The sequence below is a fragment of the Lipotes vexillifer genome, unplaced genomic scaffold (genome assembly GCF_000442215.2).
Source record: "Lipotes vexillifer unplaced genomic scaffold, Lipotes_vexillifer_v1.1 scaffold717, whole genome shotgun sequence".
In the NCBI taxonomy this organism is placed as follows: Eukaryota; Metazoa; Chordata; class Mammalia; order Artiodactyla; family Lipotidae; genus Lipotes; species Lipotes vexillifer.
In genome coordinates, this window is record NW_006798707.1 from 5,128,126 (window position 1) to 5,146,182 (window position 18,057).

General features: G+C 46.2%; 1 protein-coding gene across 2 annotated transcripts in view; it reads right to left on the reverse strand.

Annotated features, from left to right (window-relative positions):
- The window catches only part of XDH (xanthine dehydrogenase), a 63,073-nt gene that overhangs the window by 19,393 nt on the left and 25,623 nt on the right, over window positions 1–18,057 (reverse strand). For both annotated transcript variants that reach the window (XM_007470884.1, XM_007470883.1), the window contains exons 13-23: window positions 16,285–16,394; window positions 13,978–14,162; window positions 12,597–12,771; window positions 11,115–11,198; window positions 9,131–9,300; window positions 5,953–6,076; window positions 4,179–4,298; window positions 3,606–3,702; window positions 2,496–2,620; window positions 1,394–1,527; window positions 892–979 (exon numbers count right to left, since the gene is read on the reverse strand). In XM_007470884.1, the coding sequence (XP_007470946.1) occupies window positions 892–979; window positions 1,394–1,527; window positions 2,496–2,620; window positions 3,606–3,702; window positions 4,179–4,298; window positions 5,953–6,076; window positions 9,131–9,300; window positions 11,115–11,198; window positions 12,597–12,771; window positions 13,978–14,162; window positions 16,285–16,394 (1,412 nt within the window). The remainder of the gene's footprint in view (window positions 1–891; window positions 980–1,393; window positions 1,528–2,495; window positions 2,621–3,605; window positions 3,703–4,178; window positions 4,299–5,952; window positions 6,077–9,130; window positions 9,301–11,114; window positions 11,199–12,596; window positions 12,772–13,977; window positions 14,163–16,284; window positions 16,395–18,057) is intronic.

An 18,057-nucleotide genomic window follows, 5' to 3' on the forward strand; every position in this document is an offset into this window, starting at 1 on the left:
CCCTCACAGCTTTTGGCCAGAAGACAGCAGAAGTTACACCTTGCACAAGCATGAATGTGCTTTCACATCCCCAACCTCGTGTAAACCATCTAAACAAACCCTGACAGGCCATTTCATGAGTGAGGAACCTGAAACCCCACAAGACCAAGTTACTTTCTTGGAGCCCACAAAAATTTGGGAATAAGAGAAATGCAATCCCTTTTGGTGAGTTAAATCATGGAATAAAGTCAGAAGAGGCCAAAGAGGAGATGTTCAAAGCCAACTTGTGGAGACAGAGGGCTCCCAGGTTTATAGCACTAGACTGGGACCTGTAAGGTTCTACTGGTGTGTAGAGGGGAGGATGCATGGTCAGAACAGTAGCTGGTCATCCACAGAAGCCCAGAAAAGGGACAGTCCCACAGGACACTTGGGTAGTGCCCAGCCATACATGTTCTGGTCGAGCAGGCACCCTAACAGCTTATACCTGACCAGGCCCCTGGAAAGTTGTATTTCTCATTGGAGATTACTAAGTGGTCATTCTGACTTTGACATCAGGCTGTAAACACATTAACATTAGGCCATCCTGAGGGATGGATTTACCCCAGATCTGCTGACAAATCATGTTTCTGAGCCTGAGTGGACAAGGACCAGATTTGGACCCCAGCAAATTCACAGAAGTCATGCACAGCATCCCGTGGCATCTCTTGGGAAGTGGCCTGCCAGCCTCCCCCAGGATCACCCTCCTATGTTGCTGTTGGTTGATTTGAATTTCTCTCCTTGTTATTCCTTCTTTGAATTTCTACAGGTAGTCATGATAAAAGTCAGAGTGTATCCCAGGATCCCTGAATCTTTATCCCCAGTTTCCTAGGCAGAGGGCACTGCCCACCCAGCACAGCCCCCGACATCTAGAACCTTGTATCTGGCCAAGAAGGGGTGTCTGCCGCCAGTTATCAGCATGTCCTCATCACGATCCAGCATGCAGCGCACCGGGTAGCCAGTCCTGGGGGAGGTACCAGAGCATGAGAAACCTCGACAACAGCCCAGCCCTGTGAGTCTCAGGGATAAAAACAGCAAGGAAGCTTTCTTTCTCCACCTGGTACACTGGGCTGCTTCACTGTCTAGACACTGTGCTGGACAAGGTAGGGGACATGCAGGTGTGGGGTATGGGGTGTGGAGTGTGTTCTTGCCATTGGGGTCCTCACATCCAGGTAGGAGAGATAGGACATGGACACATGCATTTGAATACAATGAACCAGGTGATGTTGCCCTCACCCCTATGCCCACGAGTTCTAAAACCCGAGGGCTGTGAAAATTTGAAGCAAGGGGAATCTACTTCCCAAAGGGGGGAATCCAGGAAGCCTTCCTGGCAGAGGCAGCCTTATTCCTCTTCCCAGAGCCCACTGGGGGAACTCACTTGTAAGCAGCCAGGGCCACAGCCACAGTCATCACGATGCCCCGGGTCTCCTTCCCTCCAAAGCCTCCTCCCATTCTCTTCACTCGGACCAGAATCCGGTTTACTGGAACCCCCAACATTTTTGCAACAAAAGACTGTGGGCAAAAGAACAAAATACTCCCAGTGAATGCATATGCCACCTGGACTTACTTCAGGCCTGACCCAGAGCCTACCCGACACACAGAAGCCTAATTACTGCTATGAACTCTGAAATTCCTTGATTCAAGAATCCCCCTCCTGTCCCAGGGCAGTCCTTGGGTAATGGTGCCAAGGTCTAGCGCGTATCATTCACTGTGCACTGAATTCAGACACTCGTTTTTCTTGTTGTTGTTGTTGGGGTTTTTTTTTTGTGTGTGTGGTATGCGGGCCTCTCACTGTTCTGGCCTCTCCCCTTGCGGAGCACAGGCTACGGATGTGCAGGCTCAGCGGCCATGGCTCACGGGCCCAGCCGCTCCGCAGCATGTGGGATCTTCCCGGACCGGGGCACGAACCCGTGTCCCCTGCATCGGCAGGCGGACTCTCAACCACTGCACCACCAGGGAAGCCCCTAGACACTTTTTTTTAACCAGAGGGGTGAGCAGCTGTTCACAGCCTACTTTCAGAGCCAAAACTCATTCCATTTGGCCAGGAACCGGTGGGTCATGAGGATAAGACCAGCTGCCCAAAACACTGGCAACCACTGTCCTATTACACGCAATAGAGAAATGAGGAATATTTGAGCCACTGCAGATAATGTAGTGGTCCCCATGGCTCTCGCTTAGCACAAGCCCTTCATTTAACAGATGAGGAAACTGAGGCCAGATATGATCTGACCAAGGCAATACAGCACTGGAATGATAAAAGCTAACATTTTCTAGGCTCTATCCAAGTTTTAAAACTCATCTAATCATTACAACGTCCTGGGCAGGCCCCATTTTATAGATGAGAAAGTTATATAACAAGCTCAATGACACCAGCTTGTTGGTGACAGGGCCTGGCTTCGAACCACTACCTTCACATCCCCTCCTGGATCAGCCCATGTCTCCCTCTTCCCCGGCCCCTTGTTGACCCACCAGACACCTACCTGGGTATTCATGGTATTCTGTGTGGACACAAAGAGCTCCATCTCCTCTGCCTCACCTTTCGGGACAGCAATGGCACAGTGAGTCTCCAGATAGAAATGCTCTTGGCCACCGATGTACAACTCGCCTGGGGAAGCAACAAGACTCCCCACAGTGAGCCCAATGCTGCAGAGGCAGTGAGTTTGCTTAAGGAGAGAATGTACTCATCCAGGGCCCTGTGCAGTTACCAGCTGTTCACAGGTAACCTTTCAGTTCCCCAACTGGGATGGAAAAGGGTCTCAAAGTCTTAGCCATCTGGGAGCCGAAACCCCGCACGCTAACAAAGAAATCAGAACGACACTGAAATGCATCAGGTGTGAAGCTCCCTTCCTGCTGCAGCCAGTGGAAATGAAAGATATTTAGACTATCATTGTAAAATTTTGGAAAAAGTAGAAAAGGAATTAACAGATGTGATTCAGAAGCTGAAAATAAACAGCATCTTCCAGACCCCAAGCTGTCAGTCCAGCTGGATAGCTGGCTTACTAGTAACTTAGCGATGTACAAAAACCAATGTAGAAAACCACCCCCAAAGGGGGCTGATAGGCAGCCTTGCTCTGGGGTGAGAGCTCTGGACCTAATTTCACAGTGCGGGAGGGAAAGCGGGAGGAGAGGAGAGAGCACTGGCTGGAGATGGGTGAAGACTGTCTTCAGGCAGACGGGGAGGACCAGAAGTCTGTGTAGTCAGAGGCTGGGCAGACCCAAGACTGGTCAGACATCTGTGACTCTTTTTTTTTTTTTTTTTATAATCTTTATTGGAGTATAATTGTTTTACAATATTGTGTTAGAGACATCTGTGACCCTTATCTTCCCTAGACAGTCTTCCAAATCCAACACATTATAATGTCTCCAGAATCACTTAGGTATGTCCAGTCTAGAGACAGGAGAGCAGAGATTAAGATGCTGAAGTTCTTTCCCAGCCACCTGTCTAGTATTTTGTTACAAACAACAGAGAGACTCTTCTGTTAGGAAATGTCAGGAAATCACTCCCTTGCTCCAGGGCTCAGGTACAGCTCTTGAATTTAACTCATAAACCAGAGCCACCCCATTCCCACTGTTGCATCATGCGGCCATACCTGAAACAACATTATCTGCTTCCGAAAACCCCTTCTTGAGGTCTCCTTTCTCAATCTTCAGCTCAGATCCATAAAAGGAATTGTTTTTTATAGCATCCTGAGGATTAAAACAAAGCTTCAGTGACTTGGCTTTAAAGGATGGAAGGTGGCTTTAAGGGATTGGGGAAGAGAAGTTCTTGGAATTATTACCTCTCTCTTCCCACATAAGTCACACAGCCATCTCTGTAAGTTTCTTATATAGACTTAAAGCTCAATTGTAGCCCAGGGTGTCCTATTTCTCTATTTCATTAGATATAGACATGCAACCCTGGATCTTGAGGAAAGCAAAGAATCCCTCAAGGAATCAGCTGGAGCTGAAATTGGGAAGGAAGAACTCAGCTTGGCCATTTATGGACTGAGTCTAGGATCATGATGGGGAAGGATTCACAGGATGACACAATCGCAGGCTGGAGGAGATTTAAAAACTTATCTGGTCAGATTCCACCTGCTGTTTGAATCTCTAGAGGATCCTAATAAAGGTGCCACCAGGGACAGGTAGCTCTCCCCTCTCCAGGCAGCCCATTCTCCAGGTACCTCAATCGTGATAATGGCTGGAAGATCCTCATAGGTGACTTTCACTCCATGGGTGGCTCTCTGTGCGTGTTCTGGGGTGTCGGCGACCACAGCACCAATGACGTGCCCAACACAAGTCACCTAGGAGCAGAGCCAGATGGTTAAAGAACATAACATGCTCCTCATGAAGCAAATTATTTCTGATTGTTCAAAAAAGCAAAGGAAGTCTCGCCCCCCCATAATTTTTTAAGGTACATTTAAGGAATGTCCTGAGGCCTCTTCATGTTCTTATCCTATTATTTGGGGTTACGTGCTTCTTCATACGTGTTTAGAATCAGTAGAACTGGAATAGGACTTGGAGATAACTAGTATCTGATGGCAGCCTCTTGAGAAGCTGCCCAGGATAAAATGTGGTGATTGATTAGTGATGTCTGCCATGAGCAGCAGAATGGAAAGCACGGCACCATGAAGTATATCTGTCAACTCAGATCTACCCCAACACCCTTGTTCTTCATATTAGGAGATGGAGACCCAGATGGCAAGATCACAGTTGCCTCACTACTAGACCATGACTAAATCTTAACCCCTGACTTCCAGTTTTATTTTCTTTCTACCACTCTACTCTCTTTTATCTTCTGTTTCTCAGATTTTTTATATTTCACCTAGATGCCCCAAAGTGGTCATTCCCCAATACTGGTTCTTAGACGTGATGACCTATAAACCAGTTTTTTTGGTTGTTAGATTTACAGAATAATTAATGATTATTGTTTTCTTTTCATTTAATAAATTCAGTTCCTATAGAAACTTTATGGATCGCCTTCAGGGATAATTTTTTTCCAACATCCTTCCAAAAATAAACAAAAAAATTGTCCAACTCATCACTTTGGAAGATGAGATTTCTGACAATAGGAACCAATACTTAACATGTCTTGTCTCTGATAATTACCTCTTCAGGACCCAGTTAAGCTCTTGACTTAATTGGTTAGCCTAGTGGTTGTTGAACCTGGCTGATTCTCACTAACCATAATGCTAGTTATGGTCTTAGAGGCTCTTGAAGTTTGTAAAGCAATTTGTCTTCTATCAAATGCTCTCCTTTTAGAGTCCTTGTGTCTCAGGGTTATAGTTTTTCATTCCCTCCTTCACTTTTAGCTTAATAATAAGTTGAATTTGTCCTTCAGCAACACCTATCAACCTCCAATTTGCAACATTTGATCTGTACTGGAATTATAAAATGACTGACAACTATCCTATGAGTACATAGGTTTTTGTAGCAGCTGCCTTGAATGTATGGAATTTTTTTTTTTTGGCAGAACTCCATATATGGTTGAGATCAACAAATAAACTTTCATGTAAGTGAATTATCAATACACATAGTGGTGGTATTGTAATTGTAATTCCTATTCTGGTTGGTTTGTTTAATGTATTTTTATTTTCTTTTAATAAAGGAGTTTAATATTGTACACTTAAGAACCTGATTGTTTGTTAAAATACAGTCACAGGCCTTTTTTTAATGCCACTTTGGCATGGAGTCATCCTACTATGTCTTATACTATGTACAAGCTGCAGCCATCAATGAAATAAATAAATAAACATTAAGTTAAAAGTAAAAGTGCTACCAGGCATATTCTATCCCTTTACTGATTGTCCTGAATACTGGCTAATTGGATGATGGCCGTGATATGTGCAAATGTATAATCTTTTCAAGATCAGGGATTTGGAGGAAAAAACACAAATTAAAACTTAAATACTCATTCCACTAACTTCATATTTTTATTTAAAAAAATCCAAGATGTACCTTATCCTTTGCAAAGACTGTCTCATCATTAAAAAGTCCAGTTTCATTACTCCCAGGAATATCATCAGCGGAGAGAAAGCAAACAAAGCCTGGCACCTTCCGAGCTTCTGAAATATCAATGGACCTGCAAGGAGGAGGAGGAATGTGAGGGGCCAGGGAGGAAAACTGAAGCGGAAGACCTGTCACCTGTCACCTGTCACCTGACACAGTGATGAACTATGCTCTGCTTCTACCTGTGTATCAATAATTCTTTCCCAAAAGATTGTATAATAGAGAAAATTTCTAAAATATCTTCAGCTATACTTTTTTTTTTTTTTTTTTTTTGGTTGCGCGGGCGGTACGCGGGCCTCTTACTGTTGTGGCCTCTCCCGCTGCAGAGCACAGGCTCCAGACGTGCAGGCTCAGCGGCCATGGCTCACGGGCCCAGCCGCTCCGTGGCATGTGGGATCTTCCCGGGCCGGGGCACGACCCTGCGTCCCCTGCATCGGCAGGCGGACTCTCAGCCACTGCGCCACCAGGGAAGCCCAGCTATAATTTTACATCTTCTAAATCTTGCTCCTTGTAGTTCCCCATCCAGTCCCATCCATCCCTTCGTAGGGAGAACAGATACTATCATCTAGAACAGGGATCTATACCCTCAAAGGGTCTATAGATAGAATTCAGGGATCCATGAACTTAAACGGGAAAACATTTTCATCTTAAAAAAAAAAAAAGACCCATTACCCAGTTGGATAACTTTGTCTTCTTTTTGACAGTTTTTCCTCCACCCTAATGCTTCCCTTTTCTACCTCCTATCCTATCCTATCCTATCTTATCCTATCCTATCCTATCCTATTTTGCAAATGCTGATTAAATGCTTACCACGTGGAGGCCACTGTGCTGAGTGCTGTGGGAGATATAAGATGAATAGGACACGTTTGTCCCTATGGACCTTGTACAAGGCCCTATTTTGGTCTCCAAGTACAAGAGAACCGAAAAGCATTTACCCTGGAGAGCTCCAACACCCACATCACAGCTAATACCTATCCAGATTCAGCACATTAGGGCCTTTGCTGTACCACTCAGTTTCCTCATCTGGAACATGGGGATAATAATATGACCTGCCTATAGGGTTGTGGTGAGGAAGAGATAAGGCCACATGTGTAAAACGCTTTAAACCAGGCTGCAGCAAATACTGTGTGACGTGAGTGTTTTTATTACCATCACCATCATCATCGAGGTAGAAATTCTTGCCATTTGGGCTCTCAAAGTTCAACAAATGGGTACAAGTGATTATTCTCTGCTGGGTCCTTTGTGGACACTATCACTGATCCTCACAAAAGTACCCTATGGAGAAAATGAGAGCTTACGCACACAAGCCAAGGTCAGGTTGCTAAGCACTGGAATAGGAAGTCAACGCCAGGCACTCTAAGGCCTCCTTCTTCCCCTTGGTGCTGACTCAAGTTCTCCTGAAGATTTGCACTGAAGTTTAGCCCAATATCCACAGTGAAGATCTAAGAAAGGCCTTTCAGTAGCTCCTCATTGCTTTTCTGGCCAAGTGTAGTGTCCCTGTTCAGCACCCCAAGGCTTTCCTGATCTGGCCCCTGCCTATCTCTCCAATGTCATCCCCCCACCCTCCCAGCACCCCTGAGCCCCTCACGTCTCCTGCTTCTCTCCAGACTGGTTTTAAAAAGAGTTCCTGTGTTCCTCTCTGGACTGGGAGGCCCTGGAGGAGGCTTGTCGCCGTGGCATCTCCAGGGCCTGGCAGGTGTTCCCTGCACCCCCTTCCCAAGTGTTTTTACTGCACGCACTTGATCTTGGCGTGGGCCCGGGTGCTGATGACAAGCCGGAGGAACACTTCCCGGACCGGGGCACGAACCTGCGTCCCCTGCATCGGCAGGCGGACTCTCAGCCACTGCGCCACCAGGGAAGCCCAGCTATAATTTTACATCTTCTAAATCTTGCTCCTTGTAGTTCCCCATCCAGTCCCATCCATCCCTTCGTAGGGAGAACAGATACTATCATCTAGAACAGGGATCTATACCCTCAAAGGGTCTATAGATAGAATTCAGGGATCCATGAACTTAAACGGGAAAACATTTTCATCTTAAAAAAAAAAAAAGACCCATTACCCAGTTGGATAACTTTGTCTTCTTTTTGACAGTTTTTCCTCCACCCTAATGCTTCCCTTTTCTACCTCCTATCCTATCCTATCCTATCTTATCCTATCCTATCCTATCCTATTTTGCAAATGCTGATTAAATGCTTACCACGTGGAGGCCACTGTGCTGAGTGCTGTGGGAGATATAAGATGAATAGGACACGTTTGTCCCTATGGACCTTGTACAAGGCCCTATTTTGGTCTCCAAGTACAAGAGAACCGAAAAGCATTTACCCTGGAGAGCTCCAACACCCACATCACAGCTAATACCTATCCAGATTCAGCACATTAGGGCCTTTGCTGTACCACTCAGTTTCCTCATCTGGAACATGGGGATAATAATATGACCTGCCTATAGGGTTGTGGTGAGGAAGAGATAAGGCCACATGTGTAAAACGCTTTAAACCAGGCTGCAGCAAATACTGTGTGACGTGAGTGTTTTTATTACCATCACCATCATCATCGAGGTAGAAATTCTTGCCATTTGGGCTCTCAAAGTTCAACAAATGGGTACAAGTGATTATTCTCTGCTGGGTCCTTTGTGGACACTATCACTGATCCTCACAAAAGTACCCTATGGAGAAAATGAGAGCTTACGCACACAAGCCAAGGTCAGGTTGCTAAGCACTGGAATAGGAAGTCAACGCCAGGCACTCTAAGGCCTCCTTCTTCCCCTTGGTGCTGACTCAAGTTCTCCTGAAGATTTGCACTGAAGTTTAGCCCAATATCCACAGTGAAGATCTAAGAAAGGCCTTTCAGTAGCTCCTCATTGCTTTTCTGGCCAAGTGTAGTGTCCCTGTTCAGCACCCCAAGGCTTTCCTGATCTGGCCCCTGCCTATCTCTCCAATGTCATCCCCCCACCCTCCCAGCACCCCTGAGCCCCTCACGTCTCCTGCTTCTCTCCAGACTGGTTTTAAAAAGAGTTCCTGTGTTCCTCTCTGGACTGGGAGGCCCTGGAGGAGGCTTGTCGCCGTGGCATCTCCAGGGCCTGGCAGGTGTTCCCTGCACCCCCTTCCCAAGTGTTTTTACTGCACGCACTTGATCTTGGCGTGGGCCCGGGTGCTGATGACAAGCCGGAGGAACAGCTCATTCTCGTAGCGAGGGATGTCATCGCAGTACACAGCCTCTCCAGAGGCCTGCAGGGCCGCGGCCAGGTGGGGCAGGGGCCGGCCCACCATGTCCTCCTCAGACTGACCCTTGGGCACCTCCTGGAACAACATGGCCACCAATCAGGCTGAGCTGCAGAGGACACTGTTCCCCTAGAGGCCCCAAGGAGCCATGGAGAGCTTCAGGCCAAAGCAAATGTGAAGAGTGAGAATGGAGGAGGCAGGCGGGGAACAGGGTGAAAGAAACAGAAGGCAGGTAAGAAGGCATTGAGAAGAGTGGTCACAGTATCACTATACAGTCATCCACGGGTATCCGCCCAGGATGCCCCATGGATACCCAAATCTGCAGATGCTCAAGTCCCTTATATAAAATGGGGCAGTACAGTTGGCCCTCTGTATCCATGGGCTCCACATCCACAGACGACGGCTGACTATATGCAGGAGCAAACAAAACAAGGAACCTAAATGTCCATTTGTTGAGAGTTGGGTAAATAACCTATGCTATGCTCACAGGATGGAATAACATACAACTGTTAAAAGATAGTTTTGAAGAATTTTAATTAGAAGGAAAGAATGCTCATGCTAAGTGTAAAAGCAGGACATACAACATTGTATGTGTGTGTAATGATTCAAAATTCTGTGGAAAAATGTTATAAATATAGTACAAATATGTCCATATATGCATAGGAAAAAATGGAAAGAAGTATACAAACATATAGTAATGATTTTCTCTTGGAGGTGAGATTTGGGGTGATTTTTATTTTCTTATGTTTTTCTATATTTTTCAAAATGTTCTAAAACGTATTCAGTTTATAATAAAACACTGTTTTGTGTGTTTTTTCAAAGTAATAATAATGATGGCTAGTAGTTATTGAGAATTTACTATATACCAGGAACTACCTAGGCTATTCACTTTTATTAACCCATTGAATCCTCAAAACCATGCTGTGAAACAGGGGCCCTCATTAGCCACATTTGCAACTGGGCATAATTAACTTGCCCAAGAGGCACAGAGAGAAAGTAACTTGTCCAAGGTTACACAGTTATGTGATAGCAGAGTTTGGATTCAAGTGCTGGCAGTCAGGCCCAGAGTTTATGCTTTGGACCATTACAATCTAGAGCAGGGGTCTACAAATCATCAACAATGGGCCAAATCTGGCCCACTCCCTGTTTTTTTTTTTTTTGCAGTACGCGGGCCTCACTGTTGTGGCCTCTCCCGTTGTGGAGCACAGGCTCTGGACACGCAGGCCCAGAGGTCACGGCTCACGGGCCCAGCCGCTCCGCGGCATGCGGGATCTTCCCGGACCGGGGCACGAACCCGCGTCCCCTGCATCAGCAGGCGGACTCTCAACCACTGCGCCACCAGGGAAGCCCCCACTCCCTGGTTTTACAAATAAAGTTTTATTGGTGCATGGCCACACGCATTCATTTATGTATTGCCTCTTGCTTCTTTTGTGCTGCAATGATGGAGCTGAGGAATTGCAGCAGAGACTATGCGGCCCACAAAAATCCAAAACATTTACAGCTGACCCTTTAACTAATACCTCTCAAAAAATTACTGTTGATATAAACAGGGTTTTTAAAATTTTGTTTAGTTGACATGCTCAAGAGAACTCCTAGCTTTGCACATTAGCCCTGCAGAGGAACTAGAAAAAAACAAAATGGGGAAAAAATGCTTTTTAAGGAGCAGGTGAAGATGAGAGGAATCCCAAGAGAGAAATTTAGGTGAGCAAGGGGGGAAATGGCTTCATTCACATTAATATAATTCCCATTTCCTTCACTAGACATTTACGCACAACGGTAAGGAGCTTTAAGCACCCACATACGATGTGAGTCAGTCACTCACTAATGGTCAGCATCATCTGAGGTGCCCTGCAAGGGCCACTGATATACAGCTACATACAGTCTGTACTCACTTGGAAGAGCTGGATGTTGGCCGGAGGGTCTTTGTGAAAGAGTAAGGTGGCGCTGGAATAGGTGGGGTCCAGTTTACCACACTTCTGTGGAGACAAGATAACAGAGGTGATCATGACCATTTCTATCATTGGTCCCATCCTTGGTTGTTCCCAAGTGGTAAAAGTAACAACTTTCTCATCTCCTCATTTACTCTCCTGGTACTGGCTGGATCTATCTCAACATCCGAACGTGGGCTCTGACAGCTTCTCTTCCCCCACCCCTGCACCCTACTTCCTCTGACACACCAAACCAAAGTTTCCCTCCTTCCTGCATTTATGCATGTTGCTTTCTCTGTTGGGAATATCCCTCTCCCTCAGTCTTCCTGGAAAAGTCATCCTTTTTCTCCTCGATTCTGTGGGAAATATTTAGTGGTAGGGGAAATTCTCATAGTATCATCTCAACAAAATTAAGGGGAACGTGAAGCTCTCTATGCAGCATGACACCAAATCTATTTAGAAAATGATATATCCAGATCAAAAGATAGGAAGATGATAGATATATAGACAGATGGAAGGACAGATAGAAAGAGAGAGAGACATGGAGCAGACAAATAGGATGACAGACAGATGGACAGATAAACATAGGAAAAAAGATGAGAGAAATAAGGAAAAATATTAGCAGTGGCTTTATCTAAGATCTGAGAGTAATTTTAATTTTTTCTTTATACATTTCTGTATTTTCTAAAGTTTTCCACAAATTTATTACTTACATAATCAGAAAAAATTAACTATTACAAATGTTTACAAAAAGGGATCTCACTCTGCTGCACCCACAGCTGTGAAGCCTTCTCTCCTTTGTGCCCCACCCCCCATTCCATCTCCTCAGTTGTCACACCAGGCTGACCTTTATTGATCCCGTTCTCTCCCACACTAGGCTCCCCGCTGCCACCCCTAGTGCACACAGTACAATCTTATGATGTAATAGGTGCAAAATAAATACTTGCTGGCAAACCCATCTCAGGAGTTAGACTCTACCTCAACTAGCATCCTCTCCTGGATGCACATCTCCCCTGGCTGTAGTAGCCCCACCTCACCTTCTCATCACATCACATTCCCATTCTAACTACACAACCACAGTTGTATCAGCTACACTGCTGGAAGGATCATCTGGTCTACCCGCCCCCAGACTTTTTTTTTATAGCTAAGACATAGAAAGAGTGGTGACCTACTCAAGTTCTCACCTAAGGTAATGCACAGCCAGGACAAGAACCCACATCCCCGACTCCCAGCCCAGTGCTCTGCCTCTCAGCCACCCAGGTGGCTCCCATCTCCGTGTGGCTCCTTAGGCTGTGTCCTCGGTCCCTGCTCCTCTGTCCTTAGACAACCAGAGGAGAGGAACGATTACCGCCTGGTCCACAGCACTCTCCTAGCCCGGCCAGCTTCCCAGATCCCTAAACACAAGTGCCGCAGGAAGTCTTTGCCTTGCCCGGGCCCCAGACTCACGTCTTCTGAGTCCTCTTTGTGCAGCTTCTGCAGCACCGTCAGGTAGAACTTGAAGAAGAAGCTGAGGGTGAGGGTGCGCCGGAACTCAACCATGCCACCTGGGGCGTCTGGGGACAAGGGCAACTCCTCCACCAGGCCTGCACACACGTCCTGCAGCAGCTTCTCATTCCAGGACCTGCCAGAGAGCAGGCTGTGGGAGAGCGCTCCCACCCAGCTCTCAGAATCCACTGTGTGAGTGGTTTGCACAGGGCCTTAGAGTCATGAACCTCAGCTCAAACTGTGGCTCAGATACTTATAGTTATGTGACTTTCAGCAAGTTACTTAACCTCCTTGAGCCTCAGTTCTCTCTTTTGTAAAAATAGATACAATTTTTTAAAGACCACAAAATAATAATAGGTAAATCTATTGAGTTCCTACAATGTACTAGGTAATGTCCCAGGTGATTTATATGAAATGTTTTCAATTTAAAATAAAAGGTATAGTCGGGAAAATTTTTATCCTCATTTTACCAATGAGAAAACTGAGACATGGAAAAATTAAGTAACTTGACATATTACCCATCTGTTAAGTACTGGAGCCAGGAATTGGAACCAAGGAACCAAACTCCAAAGTTAAGCTTTATCTATCCATATGGTTATTGTGAGGATTACACAGGACAGTGCCAGCAAAGTGCTTGGTACAACTGCTGCCACATAGTAGCCATAGTAATAGTAGTTGCTATAATAATAGTGTAGCAGCAGTAACAGTAATAGTAGCAATAGCATAGTAGCAGCAGCAATACTGGTGGTAGTAATACCCACAGTGACAGAAGCAGTAAGAGTAGTAGTGAAAGCAATAATAATAGCAGCATCTTTAAAAGGAGCAGCAGCAGTAACGCCAGTAGCAGTAACACTAGGAGTAACAGCAATAATAGTATATTAGTAGTAGAAGAGACAGCGGTAGTAGTGGCGGCTGTAATAGTGGCAGTAGCCACAATAGTAATATTAGTCATAGTAGTGATAGCAATAGGAATAACAGTAATGGTAGCAGTAGAACAGTAGTAATAATAGTAGCAGAAATAATACGAGTAGCACAGCTGTAGCGATTGGAGTAGCAGAAGCAGCGGCAGTAGTAGCAACAGTAACGGTACTTGTAGCTGCAGCGATAGGTAGTGTTAGTAACAGCAGCAGTAGTAGCAATGCTAAGAGTGGTACAGCAGCAGCAACACGGTTAATAGTAACAGCACCAGTGGCAGCAGTAATCACAGCAGTAGTAGCAGAAGCAGCTACGGTGGTAACGGTCGGAGCAGCAATGGGAACACTGCTGGTAGTCAGAGTAGCAGCAGCAGCAGTGATAATATCAGTAGCACCAGGAGCAGTTTTATTTTGCCGTTGGCTCTTACTTCAATAGCTGTTTCTGCGTGGTCTTGAGGGCTGAGACCGTTCTGTCCGCCATTCCACCATAGCAAAGGGCCAGCTCCTTTACCTGCGTGGTTCCTGGCTGGAACAGGACTCTCATGCCACAGGTCACCTTGGCTATGTCATCTTCTCTGCGGGAGGCCTGCTTGAATGCTGAGAAAAACTCACCCTGAAAATCACAGAAAAATACCCGTTTCCTACCTTGTTTTGCAAGGACTGCAAATGGTGAGCCTGAAGCAGGGACACAAGGTGGGGTGAGGTGGTAAGACCAGCACAGAGCAGCCAAGAGCTGGTGGTAGATGTCGAAGAGTGGGACATAACTACCACCTTTTCAGGAGAAGTTCTAGATAATGTTCCTGGAGGCTGGGAAAGGGCCAGGATTTCTGCCTATCAGTCTGGAAAATGGGAAATCAGGGACACAGGAGAACTGGGCGCTCTCAACCAAAGAGCAGGAGGGGGCCAGGTGCTTTCACGAGGGCTCCTGAGAGACTGCCGCAGCCCCACCACAGCTTCCCCATCCTGGTGCCCGGTATCATGTCCACCTGGCCTCCCCAGAGCTGTTCTGAAGGCTCCACTGGCCTGACCACCTCTCAAGCAGGTACAGTGCGATGCCAAAGGGTGTTTGAGACCCAGCATCAGATGGAGGTGTTTGTGGCTTCTGCAGATGCTCTCCCTGCCTTGTGTCTCCTCCCAGTCTACGGGCTATGGTTAGAAATCTTGTTTCCTGAAAGAAAGACTCACTATGAAACAGTAGCTGCCTTTGTGCTTTGGACATACATTTCCCCCGGATCCAAGCCGGTCTCTGGCATTGGAGACAGGAGGAGAGCGTGAGTCACTTTCCAGGCAAGAACCAGCTGCTTCAGGTTCTGCTCGAGGTCTGAACTCACCCTGGCACCACAAGTTCTGATGAATGTCAAAGGTGGGAGGTTTAAGGAAAGGTTTACTGGAGAAGCAAGGAGGCCCACTGTCGAGGTTCAAAATGGCCCCAGGCTTTTGCTGAAGAAGCCACGGAGGCCCCTCCTAATGACAAAGCTTGTCGAGATTTCTGATGTCTAACATGGCCCTGGGGCCATCAGCCCAGAGCCTGAACTCGCTTCTGGAACACAGGTTCCAGCCGCTCACTCCCAGGACTGTGCTCGCCCACGGCAACATTTTTCCCGGGGTTCATGCAGTGTCAGCATCAGGTCATCAGCTGTTCTTTCTTGAGAAAGACCTAATTCTGGGTATTAAAACCTCTTTTCATTTATAAAATGTTTTTTGTTAATGTCCCTACCTGGCAAAATAAAAACTGGGCAGTGCTACGCCTGTTTCCTCTTCCTTTCCCCACCTCATAATTTAAAAAAAAAAAAAAATCTACTGATCTGTGAAATACAAAAACTCTGGGAATCCCTGTTCAAAATGGTCTATAAGGACAAGCTGGAAAATCATTAAGAAACCACTACAGGGATATAACTGCTTTAATTTAATTAGTATTCTCATTAAGGAGGTCAAAATCAGCAAGGGCATAACATGCCTTGTAACACTCGCTAGAGCACAAGCTCTGGTAAACCCTTAATACTCCCCTTTACAGCTGATTCCTGGCTCTCACAGATCACTTTTCTAAAAGGCCCACTGTGGAATGTGTAGGACAAAACCACACCAGCTCAAGACACCACAGGCCCCAAGGAACAAAAGCAAGGCGGCCAGAGGAGCCCAGACCTGCCCCAACAAGCCAGAAAACCCTCTCGTGAAGCAGAAATCCATCCAAGACAACACAGGGCAAGGTCAGTGAAAAAGCACCTTGTCAAGCCCAAGGTCAGCATGTGAGGACCTGATTCACAGGTAGCTTCTCTACCCAGCATGCAAACTCCACACTTCATCATACAAAAACTGGGGCAGGGATACTCCACAACTAGATGTGTTCTAGGAATTATGTCGCTAGCACTAGCTGGTGATCTCCACCAGCTCCTGGATATCTGCCAGGAACCTTATGAATTCTTTCTTTTCAGTCTTCACAATAACCTGCACAGTCAGTAACATGGGTCCATTTTACAGATGAGGAAATTGGGGCTCAGAAAGATGAATGACTCACTCAGGATCACACATCTACCTCTCTGGTTTCATTGACTATGCCCTGTGCCCCCATATTACTCAGAGAGTAATATGGTTGGTTAAAGGCAAGGTTCAGGGACAAGAACATCAATGTTAAAGTGAAGAGATGCTAAGTTTGGTTCCCGAGGCAGGCTCTGATCTCCCTGTCGGTAGCCTGACAGGAGCAGGGGTGATTCAGGATGTTTCTAACGGCATCTCACCTCCCTGCTGTAGGGGATCTCAATGGAGAGCAGTATCTCCTCTGGACCTAGCAGGGTCTTTCTGTAGCCAGGGAAGAAGGTGTGATCCATCCGAACCGTTCTTCTGGTGCCTGTACAGAGGCAAGACAGAGAGGGACCAATGTGAGGAAAGCATAGGACAGACCACCAGTGGAATTCTCCATCCTGGTCTCTGATGCCCACAGTCAGAGGCAGTGGCTGGCACAATGGCGGCCAAGGTGCTCCATTTGAAATCCTTAAGCACTGGTGTGCTGGTGACTGTTTAACAATCAGTTCTTTGAGAAAAAACCCTGATTCAAAGCATTTGCTAGTTCTTGTGGTATAAATACTCCCACCATGGCCAATGTAAAGCTAAAAGAGCAACATCGCTCAGTGTGATGTTGGAAGGAGGGTAGCAAAGAGTTGACACAGCAGAACTGCCCTCCTCTGAAAGTCCTGCTTACAAGGTTGGCCACTAGCTATCCTCTGGGACCCTGGATTTCAGGAGAGTTCCCACCATTCCCTGATAAGAACGGCTCACTGGGCCTGAAATGTTTGTACACATCATATGATTTATGCTGAACACCTGACTTTCCTCCTGGAAGTCTGGACTTCTGGTACGTGCCAGGCAGAGTTACATGACCAGCCCCCAGTAAAAGCCCTGGGTGCTGAGTCTCTAACAAGTGTCCCTGGTAGACTACCCTTCACATGTGTTGTCACAACTCAACTTATTACTGGGGAGATTGAGCATATCCTGTGTGACTCCCCTGGGAGGAGGCCCTGGAAGCTTGTGCCTGGTTTCCTCTGCCCCATGCATCTTTTCCCTTTGCTGATTTTGCTTTCTATCCTCCTGCTGTAATAAGTCATAGCCATGAGTAAGACTCTACGCGGAGTCCTGTGAGTCTTCCTTGACCTCCATCAAACCCAGAGGTGGTCTTGGGGACCCTCCAACGAGGAAAGATGGACAGGAGTACACCATTATGCAGTATTTCCACTCTACAAATATAATAAATGGAAATAACCTCAAGGGCATAGACAACTGTAAAGTGAAATAAAATAATTGGGAAATGGTGAATTTTGAGTACTTATTACCTTTGTGTTTTTTTTTACATCGTTATTGGAGTATAACCGCTTGACAATAGTGTGTTAGTTTCTGCTTTATAACAAAGTGAATCAGCTATACATATACATATATCCCCATATCTCCTCCCTCTTGCGTCTCCCTCCCACCCTCCCTATCCCACCCCTCTAGGTGGTCACAAAGCACCGAGCTGATCTCCCTGTGCTATGCGGCTGCTTCCCACTAGCTATCTATTTTACATTTGGTAGTGTATATATGTCCATGCCACTCTCTCACTTTGTCCCAGCTTACCCTTCCCCCTCCCCACCCCTCTAGGTGGTCACAAAGCACCGAGCTGATCTCCCTGTGCTATGCGGCTGCTTCCCACTAGCTACCTATTTTACATTTGGTAGTATATATAAGTCCATTACCTTTGTTTTTAATATACTTTATTTCATTGTAAGGTTATATAGTTTAAGTTTTAATAGCTGCCATGTTTAACAAATGCTCAGATTCTCTGAAAACCCAGCAATCAGCTGTGGTGAGCAGTGTACTCTGGCCCCAGCACACACCACTAAGTAAGGCATCTGGTTGACAGGTCCTGTTGTGAATTCTTAATAAAGGGATGGTCCAGCTCTCCTGGTCCCCAACCTGGGTACATCTCCCTTTGCAGTTGCCAGGGATCCAAACTTTAGTAAAGCTGCATCATTGAACTT